At 37.2% G+C, this 24,906-nt stretch overlaps 1 protein-coding gene across 2 annotated transcripts in view; it reads right to left on the reverse strand.

The window, feature by feature from the left end:
- The window catches only part of FMN1 (formin 1), a 236,426-nt gene that overhangs the window by 22,756 nt on the left and 188,764 nt on the right, over nucleotides 1–24,906 (reverse strand). For both annotated transcript variants that reach the window (XM_025197756.1, XM_025197755.1), the window contains 2 exons: nucleotides 9,663–9,714; nucleotides 6,480–6,629 (listed from right to left, as the gene is read on the reverse strand). In XM_025197756.1, the coding sequence (XP_025053541.1) occupies nucleotides 6,480–6,629; nucleotides 9,663–9,714 (202 nt within the window). The remainder of the gene's footprint in view (nucleotides 1–6,479; nucleotides 6,630–9,662; nucleotides 9,715–24,906) is intronic.

Genomic DNA, 24,906 nt, shown 5'->3' on the forward strand with positions numbered 1-24,906 from the left:
CATAACTCTCAATACAGGCAGACCCTAAATCACGTGTGTGAGACAGACGTTACAAAACTTGTTACAGAACCTGGTTCAGCTACATGTGGTTCAGCCAAACTACATCCATTGAGTTTTAGATATCACCTGAGGATCTGGCTCCTAAACGAGATGTAACCCCATGCACATGTATCATGTTACAGGTTGTAACACATTATCAGGTTGTAAAGTGTAACATCTATCATGGCCTTAAAGGTTTAACACTTTATTACATCTAGTTAAATGTTACAAAACTACCCATTTCTCAGTATAACATATGTTCTATATATGATGAAAATGAACCAGCTTGCAATACTAGATCTTACATACTGTAAGATGTATGTTAAATATATGTTCACTATACTTTAAGAAATCAATAAAAATATGACAAAATGTAATTGTAAAGGCAATAGTGTTGTCCCTAACCTCAAAGTGCTTGTATTGAGAGCCTGTACTTTTTATTTCTTTAAGGGTCTACAAACAGTAGGCTTACTGTTATTTCCACATTATTTATGGCTGGTCCATCTGATTATGGGAATTACACAATTCTCCTCTCTTTAGCCAAGAGGAGAAAATCTAATTTTATGCCCCAGGAAACAGCTGATGTAGAAAAGTAATAGATATTACATACTGTTTTTCTTTCAGGAGCAGGAGATCTGACATGGAGCTTTGGAAGGAAGGCACATGCCCTCTTCTCAAGTTCTGCAGTCACCATACAGGTCTGTAATCTTTTTCTCAGTCCTCAGTCTGACCTCATGGCAAGGTATAGATTTTGACATGCCTTCTTATAAAAAAACCTACGACAGACCCTGGGGGCTTTTCCAACCATACAATTCTATAGTTATTAACTTCAGGCTCTTTTCTTATAATGATGCCAACCTTAGTATCAACTGGCCACATTTTCCTACAACAATTTTTACCTTTTCCCCCATACTACCTCTATTCATGGAGAGACTCCCTGCAAAAATATTCTTTGGTCAAATATCCCCTTAAAACTCACTTATACTGTGCTGCCTATAAAACTGTTGGCAGTGCTTAGGCAGCTGATGTACCCCAACTACTACTTATTACTAAGCACTTATTACATTTATTGTATTCTGTTGTCTCTCATCATAAATTTAGATTGGGACAGGTAACAGAGTGTGTGTGTGTGTGTGTGTGTGTGTGTGTGTGTGTGTGTGTGTGTGTGTGCGCGCGCGCGCGCGCGTGCAGGCAAGTCTGCAATGGACTTTACTAGAATACAATTAATAACCAATCACTACAAATAAATGACAGTGAAAACTGTCCTGTCTGCCACCCATTATTTAGGATGGAGGATGAATGTGAAAGAGATTGGAAGTAAAAGGAGGGGCTCTCCGAAGATTAAAGGGAATAAGAATTAAGGTGTGTAATGGCAACTCCAATAATAAAGTCACAGTTATTAACATATTTCCTTAGAGCCAGAGACACGGGGAGCCATAGACACTAGTTATTTGCAGTGTTAAAATCAATACAGACATATGTAAATGAAATAGCTGTGTATAGTCTGCATGTGATGTGCAAAACAGGATCTTCTAGGAACCATAAGGAAGCCAGATTTCATTATTTTATGAAACCATATGTGGCATCAGTAAGGCAGTATGGCTATGTAATGCAGAAGGTCTAAGCAAATGCCAATCAAATTATTAATAACAGTAAGGATACTTAATGATCAATGAATTAGCTTTAATATACTCATCTTTAGCAGGTCCAGTTAAATCAAGGCCTCATAATGTTACTGGTGAGATAAACATGGAAGCAAATCTTACTGAAAACAACCATCTATCTCCTTATCGGTTTACTCTGAGCATTGCAAATGTGTAAAATTATTACAAGAAATATCTTTAGAAGACCTATAATCATAACCATTAACAATAAATGAGCGGTAATACCAAATTATATGATCCCAGTTTTCAAAAAACCTAGTTTTCAAATAGCAGGCAGAGCCCAATACAGTGGTTCTTGAGCTGCTGTCCATAGATGATATTTATAACTCAAGTCCTGATACCTTCAATATCTTCATCAGTGACTTGGATGTGGATGTGAAGTGTGCTCTGTCCAAGTTTGCAGACGATACTAAATAGTAGGGTGAAGTGCACACTCTGGAAGGTAGGGAACAATTGCAGGCAGACCTGGACAGGTTAGAGAAGTGGGCAGTACACAATAGGATGCACTACAACAAGGACAAGTGCAGAGTGCTGCACCTAGGGTGCAAAAATATCCAGCATACCTACTGGCTGGGAAGTGCTCTGTTCACCAGGGCACCTCTTGGGGTAACAAGGAACAATGGTCACAAACTGACAGAGAGCAGATTTAGGCTAGATATCAGGAAAAACTTCTTCACGGTAAGGGTGGCTAAAATTTGGAATGGGCTTCCAAGAGAGGTGGTGATCTCCCCTACCTTGGGGGTCTTTTAGAGAAGGCTGGATAGGCACCTGGCTGGGGTCATTTGACCCCAGCTCTACTCTTTCCTGCTTAGGCAGGGGGTCGGACTTGATGATCTGTTGAGGTCCCTTCTGACCCTAGCATCTATGAATCTATGAATCACTTGGCTTTTCTCTCTGACCCAAAAGGGCTTGCAGCTTTTCTTTTTGTTAACAGTAGAGTATTAAGTTTGGTGCACATTCCACGTGAAATAATGAACTAAATTATCTCTGAAATGAATTTAAATTATCACTGAAATTCCATCTGGAAAGGTACCTTCATGTTCTAAACTAATGTACCTCTGTCCTAATTAGCAATTTCCTCATTCTATTCCATTCTACTTTCTCCCAACACACCCAAAAATAGATAGGAGACTATCTGAAACTCAAAATTATCAACCTCATTCTGGTGTAAGACCTTTTCCTAGGTATAAGAAATATGTTTACTTGGTATGTCAGCAGTTTACAACCATTTGTAGATTAAATGTAGGATTTGCTAGGCTCTCTTAAATAAGTAAAAAGGGTAGATTAATTTATTCTGAATTCACAAATACACCAGCTGCACTTGCCCAAAACAAGGAATGATGGTGGAATTAAATATACTAGAGACCTGGAGACTGGTTTGTTACCAGAAAATATCTGCATTTAATACTCAAGAAGTATTTTTGTCTCTGAATTTCTGTAAAAGGAAGAAAACCATGTGTGAAGAAACAGTTAAGATATCTGGACACACAGATGTATATATTAAAAATGGCCAATAAATTGCTAATAACAACAGTAGAAACAGCTCTCTAAAGAGTTCTCTGCTATGTATGGTATGCATGTATGTAATACTGTGGTTCATTTTATGTGAAAATACATGTGAGAATGAAGAAGTGGTCATTCTAGAGAGGTTATCTTTTAAAGATTTAATGTTGAACTTGAAGATTGTAAGTACAAGTTAATATTGAAGAAATGGTTGTGCCTGATAGGGAAAATGCCATTGCATAGGGGTTTTGATTGTAAAAAATTGGATTTAACTTCTATAGTAGTTTATTTATTACTACATCTAGTTTCTATATCTCAGTCTATAACTCTGTTTTCCAGCCCTATCCTGATGTGTAAATTTTGTCCTGGAAAGAGAGAATGATTCAACTATATTTTGCAGGAATCTAATTTATTTTCATGTTGGGTTAAGTAAAGGGTAGTAAATGTTTCCTCTACTTAAAAAAAAAAAAGAAAGAAAGAAAGCTAATCAGTTTTCTACAGTTTTGTTACATTTAGGAGTCAAGTAATATTTAGACAACACAGTCTTGCAACTAAGTCTATCATTTAGTTCAGGGTACTATTAAGCCTTGTTTTGCAATTTTAGAAATCTTTTGCTGCCCTTAAATAACCCAAAAGCAGTCAGGCCTTATAGTGTAAAATTTCTCATATCCAAATCCTATATTGCAGTTTTATTTCTTACATTTGCTTCAAATTACGCAATATCAAATTTTAGATAGTAATTCATTCTATTTAATAACAAAAATGGACTGGTCATTTTAGTGATAATATTGTACAGTTCAGTATTAGGAGATTGCTGGGACTATATTTTGTAATAAAGAAAATATTATATAAAGTTGTATTTAAACATTTAGGCTCCTAAAGGTAGTCACTGAAAGCCATAATTAGGCATCCAAATGACAGGATTAATTTAATTCTGAAAAGTTCAAACTAAGTATCAGCAGCTCATACTGAACTCACTTTTTAAGATTATATGCCTAAATATGAATTTTAATGCCTATCTTTCATGCTTCAAATTTGAAAAAAATTGGTCACAACTATGAATTATCCCTAGTGAAAAACAGGAAAATACATACATTTTCCCTAGTCAAAAAGGACCTGGTTACTGGCACAATTCTACATAATTAATATGTAGAAATGCAAGAAAATAGTGCATCAAATTAATTAGCTTAACCCAGCTACAGAGACAGCTGTCCATTCCTGTCATACTAAAGTTATTAAAAGTATTAAAATCACAATATACACAAAGCCACTTAGTTTTCTTTCAGATGTTCCTTCCCGTACAGCAGTTGGTGAATAGTTAGTCTCATACTTGGTAAAACAGAGCCTTTAAAGATATTTTAAGATGATGAAAACAGTTTTTCCATCATTCTAATTAATTCACATTTTTTTCCATTTTAGCAGCACATTATAAGACATTTTGAGAAAACAGTTTTCCAGCATTCTAATTCAGTTATTTCATGGGGCTCTGTTTGAAAAGCACAATTCCTTGATGAATTTTCTTTTGCATTTAAGGGAAAAAAAAAAAAAATCCTTTCAAAGGTAATGACACTATTAAAGTCATTTGAAGCAAACTTTAAAAAAGAGTCTATGTAAATCTAAAAATGACAGGGTCCCACAAACCTTCACGTTAAAAAATGTTAATAATTATTAATAAATAACCAGTAAAACATACAGTAAATTAATGAATAACAAAAAACTATTACATCAAACCATTAACAGAACCGATCAAATATTTGCATTTTTTTTTAGCTGTAAGCACATCAAATATAAATCACCATTTGGACAATATTTTGGCAGTAAAGCACAAAAAAAATCATGGAGGAGAGTTCATTCCAAATAAAAATTAAACATCACTTATAAGTTCCATTAAGGGCAATGTTTATACCTTTAAATAGTTGTTTAACTCTGTTTCTTAGCTATGTAATCAGCAAGCTGGTAATTACACAAATGAAAAAGGAAAGGATGCATGGCCTAGATCTTTTCCCAATATTAATTTATAGCCCCTATGACTAGTAATGGAATGAAATCAAAAGGACATGATTCAATGGAAAACACATCTTGCTATTGTACTGGGGAAGCTTGTACAAGGCCATGGAAGTCTGCTCAGTGCCAATTGATTTTATAGTTTCAGATGTATATGCTGTTGAGTCAGGCACAAGGGAAATAAAAGATCCTCATGTAAATGTCACATGTTGTAAACGTTCTAAATTGATTTAGCCGTGTTGTTAAATGAATGAGAGAGAACACTACGCTACTTTTAAGTTTTAAAATCTACAATCTGTAACAGACTTAACAGAACTGTCATAACTCTGAGTATTCAGGAATTTGTGATGTATGCATAACATCTTTAGAAGTTACCAGTTTACGATCAACTAATCAATGGAACAATTCACACTGATTTGGAGCAAAAGGAATAATGTAACCGCACTTAACTACACTTGCCAATATGTTCTCAAGAGAAAAGTTTTCCTTTTTCACCCCTTTTGGTTTGGTATACACACCTGGCTTTGCAATTTATACTGAAAGTGATTAATCATATATATATATATATATATATATATATATAAATGTGAATGCATTACAGCACATTCAGTACTTTGTAATGTAGTATTTGTCTCTCTCAAAAAACTTTTCAGCCTTCTTTTAAAACAAAAGTCAGGCAGAGAATTGCAGGTCTTGTATTTTATTTTTTTTACTCCAACTAATAAAATCAGGAGAGTGTGGTGAGATCTAGCGGCAAGTAGTTTGATGTCCTCAGCAGGATACCAAAAGTCAGAAGTGGTGCTGTAAATTCAATGTGGGGCTTCAACACTGTGCTAAGTGTGGCCTGAATCTCAGGGGCTTCTCTTTGATGCAAGTGTAGTATATTAACTGGGAAAGCATTCGCTTTTATTTGTCTGTACTGTTTGCGGCAGCAATATCGCCTCATTTAGGCTAGTTCGACATGAAAATGCACAGAGAAGCAATCTGTTACATATTAGCACAGCTCTCCTTTCATTGTACTAGCTCATAATTGGAAGGGGTTACGAAAGTGTAATTTATCAGATTATATGTGTTTATCTTTTTGTGGGGACAGCATGCCTTTGGTGAATTTTCCTACGCACCCTGAGGGAATAATCTTTCCTTGATGTCCATTTGATCTGAAAGAAAACAATGACGCCTGTGAAATATGGGAGTATAATTTGTTTGGTTTGAGAAGGAACAGTTTCCCAGACATCTGAAATGGTATTAATGGCTTTATTAAAACCTTACCTTTCTTTGGAAATGTTTTTGCTCTCTCGTTTCCAAATGATCTTGAAGTCACTGCAGAACTCGTACCACACCGTGAAAACGTAGTTTGGTGTGATCTCCTTCTCACCAGACTTTGGCTTTATCCCGAAGTATCCCACTGTTTCTTCAAAGCTACAGGGGGGAAAAAAACTGTCAACACGTAAACCCACCGGGGAAGCTTAGTTTTCCTGAGGGCTGGTTCCTGACTCAGTAGCCAAGATTGGTAATTACCATAACTTCCCTTAACCTTGGAAACCATAGCAGCGATTCTTGCCAAGTGTAACTAACCTTCCAACATCTACTTTATTCTCAGGAGAATAATTTTCGTATGTATGTATCAGGAAACATAGATGGTCACAATGTATGCAAACTGCTGGATCTTATTTTTAATAAGCCAAACATAATAACCTGTAATTTATGTAATGCTATATTATCCTTATGAACTTGTATTTTATTCTGCAAAACTGAAATGGGACCTATTTTTCATTTACCTTCCTAAGAGTTATCTACCTTCTAAAGAGTCTGCAGAAGAGTTGAATGCCAGGCCAGAGACTCTTAGTAGAACCCCCACTCCCAGTTCTACTCAGTCTAGGTTATGGGTGACTCTCAGGTAGTTATGAGGAGTTCAGTCCAGCAACAAAAATGCTACAGTCAGTGACATATAATTTGAAACAAGATAATACGCTGAAAGTGAATCATCCATTCTCAAAGGTGTTGGCAAGCTAATAACAGAGATATTAATATGCATGGTTTTTTTTTGCCAGTATTGTAATATTCTACTATTAATCATTTTTGTGGTGTATCTGAACATTTCTAAAAGAACCTTTTACCGTTGAACATATTTTGTGGCATTAAAAGTTATTGTGCAATATGCACGTTAACCATTTTGGAATCGCATTTCATAGATAAACTGGTAATTGATTCCATGACCATGATTATATGTGCAGAAACAAGAGCATTTTTGCTTTAGTAAGAGTCAAAATAGTTTTCATGGCAAATTAAATATATCCACCAGGCAAGCTTTTCTGACTTTGATTAAAAGCAATATCATAACTTTAAAGGATAAACAACACAAGAAAATCTTTTGAGGGAAATGTTTTCACTTTCCTTGAAACTCTGGCACTTTTTGGGAAAAAGGAGGCGATGTTTTTGTTTTTAGATGCCAGCTGCTCTTCTTTAGTATGCTGAAGTCATATCTGCCAGCTGCTCTTCTTTAGTATGCTGAAGTCCTGAAACTAATAGAAGGTGCTCTTTAATACGGTCTGTAGAAGTTACAATTTAAGTTCAACAAATATAATTTTCATTCAACTAATCTTTTGGAAAATGTCAGAGGCCATGATTGTTATAATAAAACAAAATATTTACTATTAATGATGCATATCTTAAAATAATTGGACTTGCTACATAGTATCAATCTCTTTATATTTCTTTAACAGTGTATGGAAAATGTAATTAAAAAAGCAAAAACAAAAAGATCCCCAAGCACAGCCTATTTTATATTGAGCAGAAGGGTACAGCTATCTAGAGCATAACAGTGAACCTAGCCCTAAAAGTGAAAATATATTTTAAACAATTTAAAGCTACTTTACATATGTTTAGATAATTAGGAATCTCTCTTTGGATTTCTTTTTCATATATGATATTTTAAATAAGAAACCACCAAGAAAACTCTTCTGCAAAAATTGTAGTAATAGGGAAAAGACAGCAAATCCGTAAAAAATTACTTGATATAAAAAGCATAATGCTCAAACAACACATGTCCCCAAACTACTTTGAATTTGCCTGTATTAAAGAAATATAAAAATAAGGAAAAATAATACATCTTTAAAAATCAGTTAAATCTAATGTATGACTATACGCACTGAAATGCAATACAACTAGATTTGTATGATAATATCCTGGTATTACTACAGGGTAGGGACAGATCTGTACACATATGATTATAATCAGACAAATGGCTTGTAAGTCAAGGCCATTCTGAGCTCTGCCCTGACTTGGGTGAAACTTTCCCTTAAGTGCTTTGTGCCTCAGCTGGACCACCTGAAAAGGGGAACAATAATACCTGCCCTTGCAAAGGTGTTGGGAAAACGCTCATAAAGTGCTTGGAGATCCTCAAGCATAGCTGTGTGTGATTCAACAAAAATTGTTGAAACTGGTGTGTTTCCCTCAAAACATTTTTTTTGATGAATTAGTATATTCTGATGAATCAGATGCGTCTTTCTTCTGCATTCATCTTTAGATAAGATGTAAAACCTGCCCTCTTTCAATCAACAAAGATGATGCTACACTTTTCTGAAGAGTTAATTCTTGGTTTGTGAGGGAGATAATACAAATATTTGTTAGTATTTCTTTTTTTGTTACATAATAGTTGCCTTGCACGTGACATTTTCCTAGTTTTGACATGTCAAATATAAAGTTTGTCCATTATTCATTTTTTATGAGTGCTTGAAAAACTAGTGAAAAGTAAATTCTTTATCTTCTGTAAACTCTTTTTTCTTACTAAATTTACATGAATACTGCAATTCCATCTTAACAGGATTCACAAAACTGTAGTTTGCACATGAAATATTCAGTCTTATTTTTTTCATATGCAATATAAAATCCAGGCAAGGTGTTTCCCAAAAATCACCTAAAATACTGACAACTAAGGCCATTTACAGTAACTTTATATCTTGTACACAACAATATGGAAGTCAGAAGCGTCACACAGGCATAATTTGTAAAGCAATGTTTTGAAACTCTTAATTTCTGCCCATTTTTCTCCCTGATGCCTGCCTCTCCAAAGAAAATTATGACATGGATACCCATCCATATGTTAGAAAGATTACAAGTTCAAAGACTTATCTCAGTTGACCGATTTATATTTTAGAAGGGGTAAAATGGCATTCAAACATAGTTTATTAATATAATTGTTCATAATTTATTAAAATATGTTGAGAATTCAGATAAGGAATTAAAAAATTAAAACTGTAAGCATATTAGAATATTTGGTTCAAATCACTTGATTTGATTCATATCTATTCTGGAAGAGGATGTAAAAAGGTTTGGAGAAGCATGAGATTTCTGTTTTGAAGTACAGTAGTCTTTTCTGTTTAATTGCATTCACATTATCACTATCATCTTTAACCAAAATATAGTATCTTTTGAAGGGACTAGAAATCTTACCATTTCTTTGCATTCTCCAAACAATTCTCTTCTTTCTTGTGTTCTTCTCTAGCTGAAAATAGAAAACATTTGTATTTATATTAGGATCTGACTTATTGCTCCTTTGTTTTAAATTATTCTTTATAGAACACATTTTTTATGTTTGGGTTTGATTGCTTGGATAATAAATAGAACAAAATAATAAACATTTCTTTATTTTTCAGTCATCCATTAAAAAAAAAAATTATGTCAGTGGGGAACACCAGGGTTTGAAATGCCATCTTGAAATCAGGTAGGGTACTATATAACATTGCAGCCTTTTTGGAACATAATGCAAATTATCACATTTTCATTTCCCTATTAAGAACAATATGTTATTACTTTTGTTCTCTCTATTTCTTGCTGACCAAATCCTGCAAAGTGAAATCTGTTCTTGAGAGAGATACAGTTGAAAATTGCTGAACAGAGGCCAAAAAGTAGTTAATTACATCAACCATTTCCAATTGATATCACACTTGATTCAGGATGCCAGCAAAGTGAAAACACATGTATCAAAATTTTAATGTACATGGTGTACATAATTTTTGAAAACTCTGGCCAAGACTTTGAAAAATGACTAGCAATTTGGGGTGCTTCAGTTTTGGAATGCCTAACTGAGACACAGGAATGAAGCTGATTGTTGGAGGGTGGCGTTCTCTCCTGTCTAGAAATTTTTCTTGTGTTAGACTGATGGACACAAACATCGATGGACACAAACTTATTAGTCAGTTTTAAAAAATGTGTCCAGTTCTACTTAGTTCAAGAAACAGTGGAACTCTTTTACAATCAACTTGGATACAAAAAAGCACCACTTACATCACTTATACTAGAAAAAAAGAAAAGCTCAATTCCAGGAATGAGTAAAGGGTAATGTAGAGAGGGCTCACATATTTTAATGATGCTGTGATAAATAGCTGCATCTTTACCCTGTCCTGTTTAAACCACCATATATAGTACAGTATATATAGGCGCTGATGTATCACTGTCAATTGTTGATGAAATATAGTTATAGGTAAGGCCTTTGAGCAACAGGTATGGCTCAACACAGTTCCAGGCAAGGAGGCACTGGGCAGTGAGGGATGGGGAAAAGGGAACCTGTCACCTATTGTCCCATATTAGGCCTCTGCCTAATGTGGGACAATGGGCAATGTGTCTGTCTTCCACCCAATAAAGTGGATCAGTTGTGGTGGGACATACTCTGCTACACTAATACACTTTATCTGGAGAAGTCTATTTTTACCCTTAGCGCAAGTCTATTCCATCCTGGCCAAGTCCTCTAAAAACAGCGCAATAAGTAAGTGGATCCTCCTCATCCTTACTGCTTTTTATGCGACTCAGTCTTAAAGTAAGATGACAGCATATTACAAAAGTAACTGCATTAATGATTTTTTCAGGGACTTGAGCAGGTTTAATGGAATTGCCCTTAAGCACCTAAGTCCACTTAGAAACCTTATAGGAGGAACAGAAACTGGCACATTGTCTAAACACACATTAGAACTGAAATAAACAAGCACTTGCCTACACAAGACAACTTCACTGATTTAACTTGCGATGTTGTATTAAGCAGATTTAAACAAGTGCAAAAAAGGTGAGAATTCTCTGTTTATTTTAAACTGGGAGGAAGATAATACTCTCACAGTTTGAATAAAACTGAAAATAAGTATCCATAACAACTTAACTGGTCATTTAAAAACTGACATAATGTAATGGATTGCTGAAAACAAAGCCTTAGTGCAAGCCTACTCTCAACACTAACTTCAGATGAATTTAGCACCTCAATCCAGACAACAAAAATGACCAGCACAATAGGATGGCGTGCATAGGACATGATCCTATGAGTTGAAATGAACCACCATGAATACTCTAATTTTAATGTACATCCACACATATCAAAAGACTGTAGTATATGAATTTAATCATTTAGATAATTTTTAAGACTTACTCTTATTCATCCAAATCAGGCACTCAACAAATTTTTACTTTAGGTCAGCAGCTGGCAACCTTTTCAACCCACAGGCCAGAACCACCCAGCTCTAGTTCAATGCAAGCCAGGTGGCTCCCACACTCAATCAGTAGTGGCAGATTTCCCCGTTTCAGCACCAAGGCTGAGCAGCTGGGAGTTGCAAGCCTGTGCTTCCTCCACTTCTCCCAGCCCCCCACTTCCTGGCTTGGGCACAGGCTCAGCTTCCAGCCAGAGGGGAGCTGTGCTAGAACTGGGTAGCTGGAAGCTGTGTTCATGCTGCCACCACTTCTGTACTGAAGCTGGGAGGGGTAGTGAAAAAAAGGAGAAGAGGCAGCTATGTGGACATAGCTTCCAGTTGCCTGACCCTGGTGCAACTCCTTATTGGCTCTGGAAGCTGCGGCTCTGCCAGAGCTGGGAGGAGGCTATGGAGCAGGTGGAGAGGGAAAGCAGTAGTGGTGTAGACACAGCTGGATGTTACCTGGCCTCTGTGCAGCAACTTGCTGCTTAGCCCTGGCATGGGTGCAGATGTGGGCATAGGCAAAGACCTTCAGCTCTGTGGGCTGGATCCAGTGACTCTGTAGGCCAGATGCAGCCCAGTGGCCATACGTTGCTGACCCCTGCTTTAGCTAATAGCTGAAGAAACTCAGCCACTTTGATTTATCACTGCCACGCTAGACCATCTCCAGCTATAAAGAAACCAGTGAAATACTATATGCTTATTGACTGGCTGATACTAGTTAAGACAACTACGCTTGACTTTGAAAACTTACATGGCACATTTTTAATGACGTCTTACATAGATTATTTAATTTCTTTATTTCCCAACATCATCTTTGCTGTTGAACAAGTACAATATGAAAGGCACTGAATATAGTATATTATAAGTATTACTAGTTAACAGTTCTGGTACTACAACAAACAAGATGTCTCAAATGACATGGGATTTCTCAGAACCTATGTTTTTTGCAATTTGAAGTTTAAATGCTCATTCAAGCTAGAATAAAGAAAAATTATTTCTAAAGAACAAAATATTATGTATTTCACTGGAAATGTTTAGTGATAGTTAGCTGAAGACAGGAGGATATAAAAATATAAACTGGGAAGGGAACTAACTATAGCATTATCTTTTTGCATTCTTTACACAATAAAAATTAAATATATCATCTGTTACAGACCTGGTTTGATTGATATGAACCAACAGAATATCCACAAAGGAAATATGCCTACTGTATAGATTTGACTATAAAAACCATTTTGCAATGAGCCAATTTTACAGTTTACCTGGGATTTATCCAGGTTCAGACAGCATTCATTTTATTATCGTAAAACAAAATATGTAATATATCATATTCTGACAGATGTAAAGTAACATTAGGATACTAAATTACTTAACTGAAATACTAAACAGTGGGGATAGTTTCTGTTATTTCAAGTCCCAAGAAATTAAGCAAAATTCAGAATAAACTGAAGGGTTTTATTCAATTAACAAATGCCATAATATTCACAGCTAGTTTGGAAATTCCACCCATGGCTTTTTTATGATGACGGGCTTTTTTGTGTGAAGAAAGAAAACATGCAAGATAATACTTATGCTGTCTATGTAAGGATTCAGTTTTATCCAATATTGCAATTTATTATTATTATTATTATTATTATTATTATTGTATTATTATTATTATTATTTATAGTAGTGACTTAGGAGCTACAGAAAGAGGATGGCTTATTACCTATAGGTGCAATGCTATAACATGGTTGCTTCAGAACAATTTAACTTCACTCCAGGGAATAGATATAACATGTACAGTCTTACACCACTGTATAACACTCCCATCTGGGATAAATTACTCCTTAGAAATTTCAAAATAGATATATGTTGGCAAAAATTGATCCAGAAGGGGTGAAGTGATGCAGTCATACAACCCTTTCAGATCATAGTGTGGGAGTAGCAGCTTGGGACTTTAAAAAGTCCTTAAAAGGGTAAAAATCCACCCCCCAGCACCTCCTCCCTTCCCCTCTATGCTCAGAAGTACTTCCCTTCCCCTCCCCTTTCCTATTTCCTCCCCTGCTTCCCTACCACTGCCACTGTCTCTAGCTGACCTGAGGCCAGGGGGACCTCCAGAACTACTCTGCTCCAGCTGGGCTGCATGGGGAGCTGTGGTGGCATTAGATTCGCCCTAGTATTCCCTGCCAGCCTGGAAGCAGGCACAAGAAGAAAGGACCTGCCTGCCACTGTTGCTATCCCTAGATGAGCCTGGGTCTGCAGGAACAGCTGGGATGGTGGCAGTAGTGAGCAAGTCTCTCTTTCCTTACCCCAGAAGCATAAGTTGAGAGGGTGAGGTGGGAAAAATGGGAGGTGATGCTGAGCATGGAGGGGAAGAGAGGATGTGCCAAGAGTTGGGGAATGTGGCAAGATTCTTGACTTATTCAGGGATTTGCAAAAAGTCCCCATGCTGGTGGCCTCGGTGGTGGTGGGAGACTGGGGGCATGGGAGTATAGCACTCCTGCAGTGCTGCTCCTGAACCCCCCTTTTTTAAATCTTGGATCTGCCTATGTACACTGATATGACTTACTCCAGTGTACCAGATGTAAATTTTACCACTGTCAATTTCATCCTGGGGTACCACACGGCCAATACCAACTGGCTCCCTCCCCACGTAATGGCTGTGAACTCAAAAAAACTGCTGCAGACAGTTTGGGAGACCTAATCATATATTACAAAATAACATTCAGAATAAAGTATGCTGTAGTAATCAGGGCATGTGTCTGCACTCTGGGAGTCTTTACACATGCTGCAGGGTGGAGGGGAGGCACTCTGAGAGCCACTCTAATTAAAGCGCCCACAGGGTCATGTGTATTCAGCATCCCATACTTCAAAATGGCAATGGGGGCACTTTGACTAAAACTCGTTCAATGAGCTGTCATTAAAACACTCCTGCAACCATTTTGAAGTACAGGGATGCTGCATACATGTGACGCAGAAGCTGCTGGAGTATGCTAATTAATTCAGTCTGCTCTGATGCGTGCTAATTAGCACGCATCAGAGCAGACATCTGGCATCTGTATTGGTACCCTCTATGATTAAACTTCACATGTGCATATAACCAAAGGGATAAAAATGTATGTATCTGGGCAGTTTATTTTACTGTTGTTTTTTGGGCAAGTTCCTATTAAAATACTGACCAGGACCTGTTTAATTTTTCTAATTAGAAAAGTTTAAGCCTAAAGTTTAAATGGATTACACATTATTTCATGCGATTTCCTAACTATTCCTATATACATAGCTTCCAATTTTAAAAGAGTTAGAAGTCAGAAATCATCCTATTTAAAAACAGCAACTGACCTTTGAAAGTATGGGGAATAAATATAATGTTAATGAACATGAAAGTATTGATCAGTTGGCTTCTGTGAGCATGAAATCTTTTTACTGGAGTTTTCAAAAATCTAATACGCTATGCATATAATTGAGGGAATTATTTTATCTACAGCAGATCACATACTTGAGGAAACAGAATTATTTTTCTGTTTCAGATGAATGCTTAAAACTGGACTTCTTTCTTTTTCTCTCAAGTAGTCCCTGTTTGGGAAAGAAAGCATGCTCTAACACAGTGGGGGCCAAACATTTTGATAGGTGCACACAAATTAGCCCTACACCCTCTTTGAGTGTCACTCCAGTCCCTTTCCCCTATATGATCTGCTGCTCTGCTTTCTGCTTGCTGACCAAAATACTGTTCTGCTTTCTGGTTCCTGTGCTCCCTGTCTGATTTGATGCTGTGTTTTTTGCTCCCTGTATTATCTGTCACTGTGCTGCCTGTCCCCTACCCAATTTGTTGCATGCCGCAAGAAGAGGCTGCCCATGCCACTTGAGGGACCCCTACCACAGATCAGTCATCACTGCTCTAGTGGATGGCATGCAGCAGAAAATGTTACATTTTCAATAGCAGGTGTGGCTGTACTACTTTAAAAAAAATGTTGAATGCTAGTATAGACAAGTCAAAACCCTTGAAAATTATTTTCAGAAGATTTGACTCCATCAGGTATTAATCATGTTTTCCGGAGTGCCTTCTGAAAATTCCATGTGGCTTGCACCAGTGTATATATGGTTTTTAACTGCATCTGAAGTTAAAAATTACAAAATTTCCTATTGTAAAAACATTCTCTGTGCAGCCTTAGGAAAACTGCTTAAATTTTTCAGCTCATTTTCCCCATATGTAAAAGGATTAGTATATCCTGACCTGTATCATAGTTGTGTGGTGACAGCCAGCTATTTAATGCATCTCTGAATTAGTTCAGAGATCTACGGGTGCGTCTACATGTCACCCTATGGTGACATAGTGACGTGCTACGTTGCCGTACGCTGCACTATGGTGACATAGTGATCACATGTGTCTACACGTGATCATCAGTTATATCACCATAGTGGCACACTCCCCAGGTATAGTGCACTGCTACAATCACATAGCAGCAAAATCTACCTGTGTGCTGCACACACGGTGCAGTAGCCACCCATACTGCGCTATCCTTTAGTGCCCGGCCAAAAGGAAGTACTAAAGCACAGTGCCATAGCAATGTTGCCGTATGGTGATGTGTATATGTACCCTATAAGATGCAACTATAAGATCCATCCTGTTTTCTGCCAAATGAATACTTGTTAGACATGGTGAATGTTCAGTATTCTTAATATTCATTGAAGAATAGTGTTATACCAGCTAAATACAGTGAAGCAGTTGATTATTGGTGATAATACAAGAAAACCTAAGAAATTATGTTTTGTTCTAAAAGTGATAATGGTGTTTATAAATTGGACAGAAAAAATGCTGAAGGTAGATTTACTAGAACATTAGAGCCATGACATGGTAAGCATCCTAAATCCTAATACAGTAAAAGCTCTGTTATCCAGCATCCCCTGAGAATGGGGGATGCCGAATAACAAAACATGCCAGTTAATTGAGCAGCCCCAGCCACATCTGGGGTGTCCCTCCTGTGGCATCGCCGTCCCTTCCGCCGCATCGCCTCCTGTCCCGTGGGCCCTGTGGGCCCCACGGGACAGGGAGGAGGGCCCCGCACAGCCCCATGTAGCCTGTTATGCCCCTGGGCCGTGGTGGTTCAGAGAAACTGGAAGTGCTGCAGTGGGCACTTCCGGTTTCACTTTATCTTACAAGCCAGCATGCTGGTTAATAGAGTATGCTGGCTTGTAAGATGCTGGATAACGCAGCTTTTACTGTATCATTATTCAGATATCTTTCAACATCAGCTTCACATTTCCAGAAAAATATTACAGGTTTCCCTCGCTTTATGCTGTACATGCATTCCTGGAAAACAGCGCATAACTCAAATTTGCATAAAGGGAGCCCACTTTATAAGGTAACAAATAGGTATATGTTCCAAGACCTCGACTGTACTGACCCCCAGACCCATTTCTACCACTTTTGCAAGACAGCTTTGGTATTCACCAACAGCAGACAGTGCACACGAGCACAGGGCACTATTATAATGGAAATGGCAACTACAGAAACATGTGCCGCAGACAACAAGCGAGGAGCACAGATCCACACAGGAGAGTATATTTTGGTGCATATCACTCCCACAATGCACCACACAAAGCAGCTGACTGTGGGCTTCCACCAAACCGATCGCATAAGAGTGAATTCACACATACAGAACCTGCATAAAGTGAGGGAAACCTGTACTTTAAAAAGAGCTGTTTATGTTTACTGAATTTTCTGTAAACTATACATTTTTCTTTGAAATGATATTTTCCTTAAATGGGGCTTGTGCGCCATTCTGAAAGATTATTTCTTCAGCTCTCTTATACACAATCACTTGTGTATTACTACATAATCACTAGTAAAGCCAGGACTAAAATTAGAATCCTGTATTTTCTATTCCCATATTGTGCAGGTATTAATACCATAGCAAGAGTTAGCATTAAACTGCAAACTATTCTTTCACTTTAATTGGTTAAAATCACATAGTGTTAAAATGCTATTCAACCAGCATTAATCAATCACTCCCTCGCTCTTGTGGTTCCAGAAAGTAAATAGCTTTTAGTCTGTTTGCACTTGAGTATAATAGAAACATATTCTACCTTTAATTTAATTGTTTTTAAATCAACTACATAATGCTGTGGTTGGATTCCAAATGTGGTTTTGTAGATTAATCTCTTTGAGATGACTAAGTATATCCAAACAGTTTACAGAACTGGAAAATTAGTTCTAATTCCTTTCAAACAGAATAAGGTTAAAACCAATCTGTTCTGTGTTTGGGAAAATAAACTAGGCAGATTTGGTATAACTACAATCTTCTGTTGTAAGCATAAGTGAAAACTTTAAGGATCAGCACATTCTTATACTAAGGGTGATACATTTGAATAAATGATGAATGATTGTTAATACCAATAGGAAACAGGTCTTCTTTAAAACACAAGGTAGATGTAAATACCCAAATAATAAGTTAATTAGAAGACAGCCATCAGCCAATCTGGTGGGTGAAGAATGGGTAATTGTACAAATGGAATGGATCTAATTTCAGAGAAGCCTGTGAAACCAGTGGCTTGAAATGTTTTAGAAGAGAAAAACCATAGCATTACCTCCTCCTGTGGGATGATAACAATGATTTATGAAGCTGAAGTCATTTCTGCTGATTGAGCTTAGGAAAGATTGGTTTCACATGATCAGCTCAAGTACAGCGATGTGAGATGTGTTGTGGCCCCACACATTCAAACACCCTAAGACATGCTCTTCTAGGCGATCCAAGGGACAGGGGTTTAAAAGCTACTGTTTCTTTCATGCATTTTCCCCTCATTAGTACACACTCCTTTTGCAAAGTAAGCCACTTCTGGTGGTCGGGAGCAGAGGCTCATTGTAAACGCACAGCAGGATAGTGGCAAAGCTGAGATTAATTCTCCATAGATTTATATAGACCTTTTTCACTGTTGATTGCTTGTACTGTTTCAAAGGTGCTTATGTTGCCTTTTTTATTGCTGGTTACTGACTTTATTCCGGCATATGGTGGTTGGCGCCATGACACAAAGTGAACATTTTATACCAGAATTAAAGTGGATATTTGACAGTTTCTGTCAGAAAGTTCAGAGCAAAGAATTTGTGAGACAAGATTTATTGCATATTTTATATGGGACACATCTGTTTCTTTGCTAGGTTTTTGTTTAAAGAAAAAAAGCAATGAAGGTTCTTTAAGAAACAAAGACCGTCAATAAAAAGCATGAGCAGAAAAACTACATTATTGAGAAAAAGTTTAATCATTATGACCTTCAAAAAATGTGCTGCTTGGAGGCATGACAGTTACCTACCCCCACAACTTTTTGTTCTGCCACACAGAGGAAAAATACCTTAAGTACAAACTGCTCACCAAATCCAATGTTACAAGTACCTTGTGATAAGTTAAATAACCTAGTTAACATTAAAATGACCCAAAGAGTCAACGTGACATTTTTATATTTAAAATTAGGCAAAAATAAAGTGAAATCTTATTCTCTGACTTTTTACCATCTTATACCATCTACACCTTTCCCAGAGCCTGACAAAGGGACTTTGATCCCAAAAGCTTGCAGAAAAGGACAATTTTCTTGCCATTTTCCAGTTGGTCTAATAAAAGGTATCATTTTGGAACCAAGAGTTCTAGTTTTTTGTATATCTTATTCTCTGTGCCTTTTTGTCTATAACTGGTTTTTAGTGCTGATGAAATGTGCCAAGTGGAGAGTCTTTGAAGCTGAAGTCTTCTGTGGGTATAGGTAGATGTAACAATTGTTTCAATACCAAAGGATATTGATACAAGCTGTTATGATGCAATTGTTAAGGCATTATAATTCCCTAGCAATGGCTTGTTCTGGTCAGACCAGATGAAGAATGTCTTTCATTCAAAAGCTTGTCTAACTCTATCCCAACTACACAGTTGGTGCAATAAAAGAGATCACCCTAAGAAATCTTTTCCTCTCATATCATTTTGAAATTCAAAACAAAATGCTCTCTTCTTGTCCCACATTGGTTCCAATGTTCACAGACTTTTTAGCCTTTCAACAGATTGTCAGATAATCTAATAAATGCCATTCCTTCTTGGATCCTTAGTTAAGAAAAGTGTTTCATAGTTTTCATATGAGAAAAAAAGAGAAGCTACTTCAAGAAGTCTGCATTAAACCCAATCTTGATTCTGTGAATTATCTGTTTATGAAGGCCCACTTCTATTATGAAGGCAAAGGAATCAGGCTAGAAAGCATACATAAACAAATAAAAGCAGAGCCAAACAAATCAGAGTTCTTTTGTCATAGATTCGTAGATTTGTAGATGTTAGGGTTGGAAGGGACCTCAGTAGGTCATCAAGTCTGTCCCCCCGCCCTGGGCAGGAAAGAGTACTGGGGTCAGACAACCCCAGCTAGGTGCTTGTCCAGTCTCCTCTTGAAGACACCCAGGGTGGGGGAGAGCACCACCTCCCTTGGAAGCCCATTCAAGATTCTGGCAACCCTTACCCTGAAGAAGTTCCTTCTAATGTCCAACCTAAATCTGCTCTCTGTCAATTTGTGGCCATTGTTCCTAGTCAATTTGTGGCCATTGTCCAAATAGTTTACATCTGTTTCATGAAATAATAGATACTAAGATGATAACAATATAATACTTGGTACTTGCATAATACTATCATCTGTAGATGTTCAAGTAGTTTATGCAGGTGGAATTGCATTTTTCCCATCATTTTACTAACTGAGACAGGCCACGGAAGAAGTGCTCATGGCATGGCCTGTCAGATTTCAATGAAATCTGTGAATTCTCCTAAATACCTTATCATATGGACACAAAAAAGGAGAGGAACTAGCTGTGAGAGTAAGTAACAGAAAGGTTTGATTACTTGCTCAAGATCATGCAATCAGTAAGTGACAGATTTGAATTCAGGACTGCCTCTCAGCTTTGCATCTTGTACTCTATCCACTGACCTTGGCTTTCATCCCAGAAAAAACTTTATTGAAGAGGAATTTTTTTGTGTGTAAAAAAACTAAAAAATGTAAAAAATACAAAAAATCTTTTGAATTCAGAATAAGCCACTAAAAGAATCATAATCATGATATGTTTACAATATTTTTCCTCAACTAAAAATAACCCTTTTTCTATTAAAAACTGCAAGCATTTAGCATTTCTTTCCACGCCAACTATCACTATTTTTAGTCTTGGTTTATAACATTTATTTTTTCGTATTCTTTAGACAACTTCATTTTTAATAAACAATTAAAGTGTCTATCTACAAGGAAAAAAGGCTGTGGTCTGAAGCAACGCTGTGTAAAAGGCAAAGCAGCAAAATCGCACATGTAGTAGTTTTTCTTCCTGCCAAAAGCAAAACAGCAGCAGTGAATAGTGTGTAAAGGAGTGTTGGGTTATTATTTTTCATCCACTACATTTCTGAGGCAATCTATTTGCATTCAAAATGCAAGACTCTCAATTATGCCTTCTCTAGCATAAGCCCATAGCAGAATGTCAATTAAAAAATCCCTCAAACAGTTTGTCTCTGGGACCAGGATAAAAGAAAAGAACAAACCTTGTATGATAGATCTGAATTATATTACTTAATGCACTACTGGACATTGCTTAGATATTGCTATGACAATGACAATAAATTTATATAGAGTAAAATATAGTAGAACAACATAAACTTTAGATAAACTGTAATTAATGAAAAATGGCTTTTACAAAATACTTATTTTATGTATTGGGCACATGTTGGGGATAGTTAGGATTATTCCTAAATCTTTTTTTCTATTGTTTTTGTTTGTTTATAGTTGCAAGGGAGAAAATACTTTATTAAATAAATGAAGGAGGGGGGATTGTAACTGAATAATCTAAAAAGTTGGCTGACGGACCGAAAGAAGGTGTATAAAATGCAACCAATTTTACCTTATTTTTTAAATGGACAAATTCTTGCATGACATAAGTAGTGAGAGCAAGGAAAGGAAAATCTTTTGAAGAAATGATCAAAGCAACAATCTCATGCTAAACTTAGGGCAATCCCACCACTCTCAGTCATCAGGCTGGTAAGTACCTATGTGTTTATTGCTTTTCATTTTCAAACGGTGGCATAGCACAGGAATGGCCAACCTGTGGCATGTGTGCCACAGGCTGTTTCTGTGTGTGGCACATAGCAGATCAGGGAGGGACAGAGAGCACATTGATAGATATGACAGAAAGCAGAGCAGCAGATTGCTCGGGGAGCATGGGCCAAGAAGCAGAAAGAACAGCAGCAGACCAGGTGTGAAATACAGGGCAGGAATCAGAAAGCAGAGTGCCAGATTGGGCAGAGGAAGGAATGGGAGAGGCACTCAGGGATGCTGCAGGGCTAATTTGTGGTATGCCTGCTAAACAAATTGGCCCCCACTGTCATAGCAGAAATGCCTTGCTTGCTGCTTATTTATTGCTGTTCAATCCTTACAATTCAAACTGCTTTGTAAAAGCACAGTAACATTCCTATTTTACAGGTGGAGAAACTAAGGCCCATAGCACATGTTCATTTAATGGTGAGATGGGATCTCATGCCTGATCCCAATAATTGTGCCTCCTGCCATGCCACATGTGCAAAGTAGGACATGCAGTTTTGGGATCAGATCCCAGGGGCACCATTACTACTTGCAGGGGGAGCCCAGGGAGCACCAGAAATTTGAAAGTCAGATGCCCTCAGTGTGGCATGAACTGGAGTGGCCCTGGCCTCAGGATTGCACAGGAGTCTAGAACTGGCTCCACAATGGCCCCAGGATTAAGATGAACAATGAGCTGACTGTTCCAGCCTTTGGACTGTATGGAAGCCTGGAAACAGCTCTGGTTTGTCGCTACTCTGCCACAGATTCCATTTAAGGCATGATAGAAACCAGCCACAAAAATATTTTTGGAATATTTTTGTGGCTGGTTTCCTGTTTTGTAATTTAATTAATTCCTTGAGGAATATTTATGGAACAATTAACAGGTTAATCACATCTTAAGTGTAATGTATACCTGGGACTAAGGGATAGAGAAATGAAGTGACTTGCCTAATGCCACAAGCTGAATCAATGATGCAGTCACAAAGAGGATTCAAGTCTCTTAACTATAAGAGTATATGGGTGATCCACAGTACCTTCAACCTGACCAAGAGGCCAGGCCCCATCCTACCAAAAAGCTGTCTGTCTTCCATGTATTCATAAACTCAGGATTCAGTCACTGAAACATGGTGTACATGGAAAAGACATTCATTATAGTGAATGTCTTTCTCTAAGGCAGGGGTGGGCAATTATTTTGGACAGAGGGCTGCTTACTGAGTTTCGGCAAGCCATCGAGGGCTGCATGACAGGCAGCCCAGGGCAGATTAATATTAATTTTCTAAATTTTTTAGGGGCCCTGCGGGCCAGATAGAATGGCCTGGTGGGCTGCATCCGGCCCCCAGGCCGCATTTTGCCCACCCCTGCTCTAAGGGAATTGCTGATCTCTCTACAATCACGACCTTCCTCAATACTTACAATAATGAGGAACAGTGAGTTTATAAAGATGTGAAATTGATAGAAAAGGGCCTTCTCAGCAGCTAAACTCTTGACTGTGGAACTCCCTTCCACCAGATCACAAGATGGTCTTAGATCTTATCATGTTCAGAGCAAGAAACACAATCCTTCTTCTAAGTTATCATAGTATCATGAGCAAGACTGCTAATGATTTATAACTGTTTGGCATGGAAGTCTGCTGTTCATCCAGGGACAATTTAAGATTTCAAATAATTATTTCTCATTTCTTAAGCCAATCAAAAATTATTTATGAGAATGAAAGTTAACACAACCTACATCAACATCATGCATCTCTAAATTCACTGTTTTAGAATACTCTAATAATGAAAAATCCTTTTCTTTTCAAGTAAATATTATACTATCTGTTACTCTATTTAAATTAAAACATCTTCAACAGCTTACAGCCATTTGTTTCCAGCACTGAAGTAATGAAATATATAACGATGTGATGTACCTGCATCTATAAACATGCCTTTTTCTTAAGTATGTGAAATATGGAATTTAATCTGCTCTTCACATACTATTTTACTGCTTCAAATCTTTAATATAGTTCTTTCATTTTTAATACCTTGGAAAAGTAAGATTTTAAGGTCAAGAAAGAATTTTAGTTTAAAGGTTATGTGCTTCATTCACAGCAAAAAAAATAATTTGAATTGTATAAGGGTAATATTTTTGACTCTTCTAAGGCAGAAAAACAAGATGCTTCCTACTAAAACATATGCAGGCAATAAAATCATGTTTTTTATAATGAAGATGTAAACATTTTAGGTGACAAAATGCAACTGAAGTGGTACTTAAGCCCTATAAAGGCAACTCCCTCCCACCCCCAGCAAATATTTGTTAAGAGTTGGAATTACAATTAAGCTTAAAGGCCCTAATCAATACTGAGGTTTCATTATTATATGGCCTGTACATGCACACATTAAAAAAAATCCATGTTCCTGTATTTGTAGGCATTTAGGGTCTTATGCAACTCCCACTCACAACCATGGTGAAATCTCATTGGTTTCAGAGGGAGCTGAGTCAGGAACTTAGCTCAAAATTAAAGGTTAAAAACCACGTCTAAAAACATTTACTTAAATTGTCCTGCTGACACCACTGTTAATTAAAACAAGTAGATTTTACAAGGCAGTGTTTCTCTTCATCATTTGTACTGTTTACCTTTCACATATTTCTAAACTTGGCCAGTGAATTTAAACTGTTTCTAGTCAAATTTACTTTCCAGTTCTTAAACACCAGAACTCTGGCTGTTTTGTCTGAAGCCATTTTCCATTCCAGAGGTGGAAACACTTCAAGGACAAGATAAGTGATTTCTATATTTGTAAAGCATTTGGGGATCTTTCAAGAAGTAAGGTTTTACAGCAATAGTTTGTACAGATTATTTGCCTGTCCATGTTTTTAGATCTGAGCATTGCAAATACACAGTATTCTTATACTAGTTTTTAGAACAGTGATTCTCAAACAGGGTGCTGTGTCATCCTGGGGTGCATTGAAATCCTTCCCAGAGTGCTGCATGGTGCCACGCAGGGTATCAACAGGCATTACATTTAGATTGACCTAACTAGAGTTAAGCTGATCTAAATGCCCAATGCTGTAGAATTTTGGGAGGTTTAAATTGGGCCAAAAATGGTGGGCCTGATCTAAATTAGTTCACCAGAGAAGGTGAACTTGGATTAGGAATGTTTCAACTCAATCCAGTGCACATCTGCACAGATTCTAAGCGCAGCCCTGGGACTACGCTCTTC

The sequence above is a fragment of the Alligator sinensis genome, unplaced genomic scaffold, assembly GCF_000455745.1.
Source record: "Alligator sinensis unplaced genomic scaffold, ASM45574v1 scaffold262_1, whole genome shotgun sequence".
In the NCBI taxonomy this organism is placed as follows: Eukaryota; Metazoa; Chordata; order Crocodylia; family Alligatoridae; genus Alligator; species Alligator sinensis.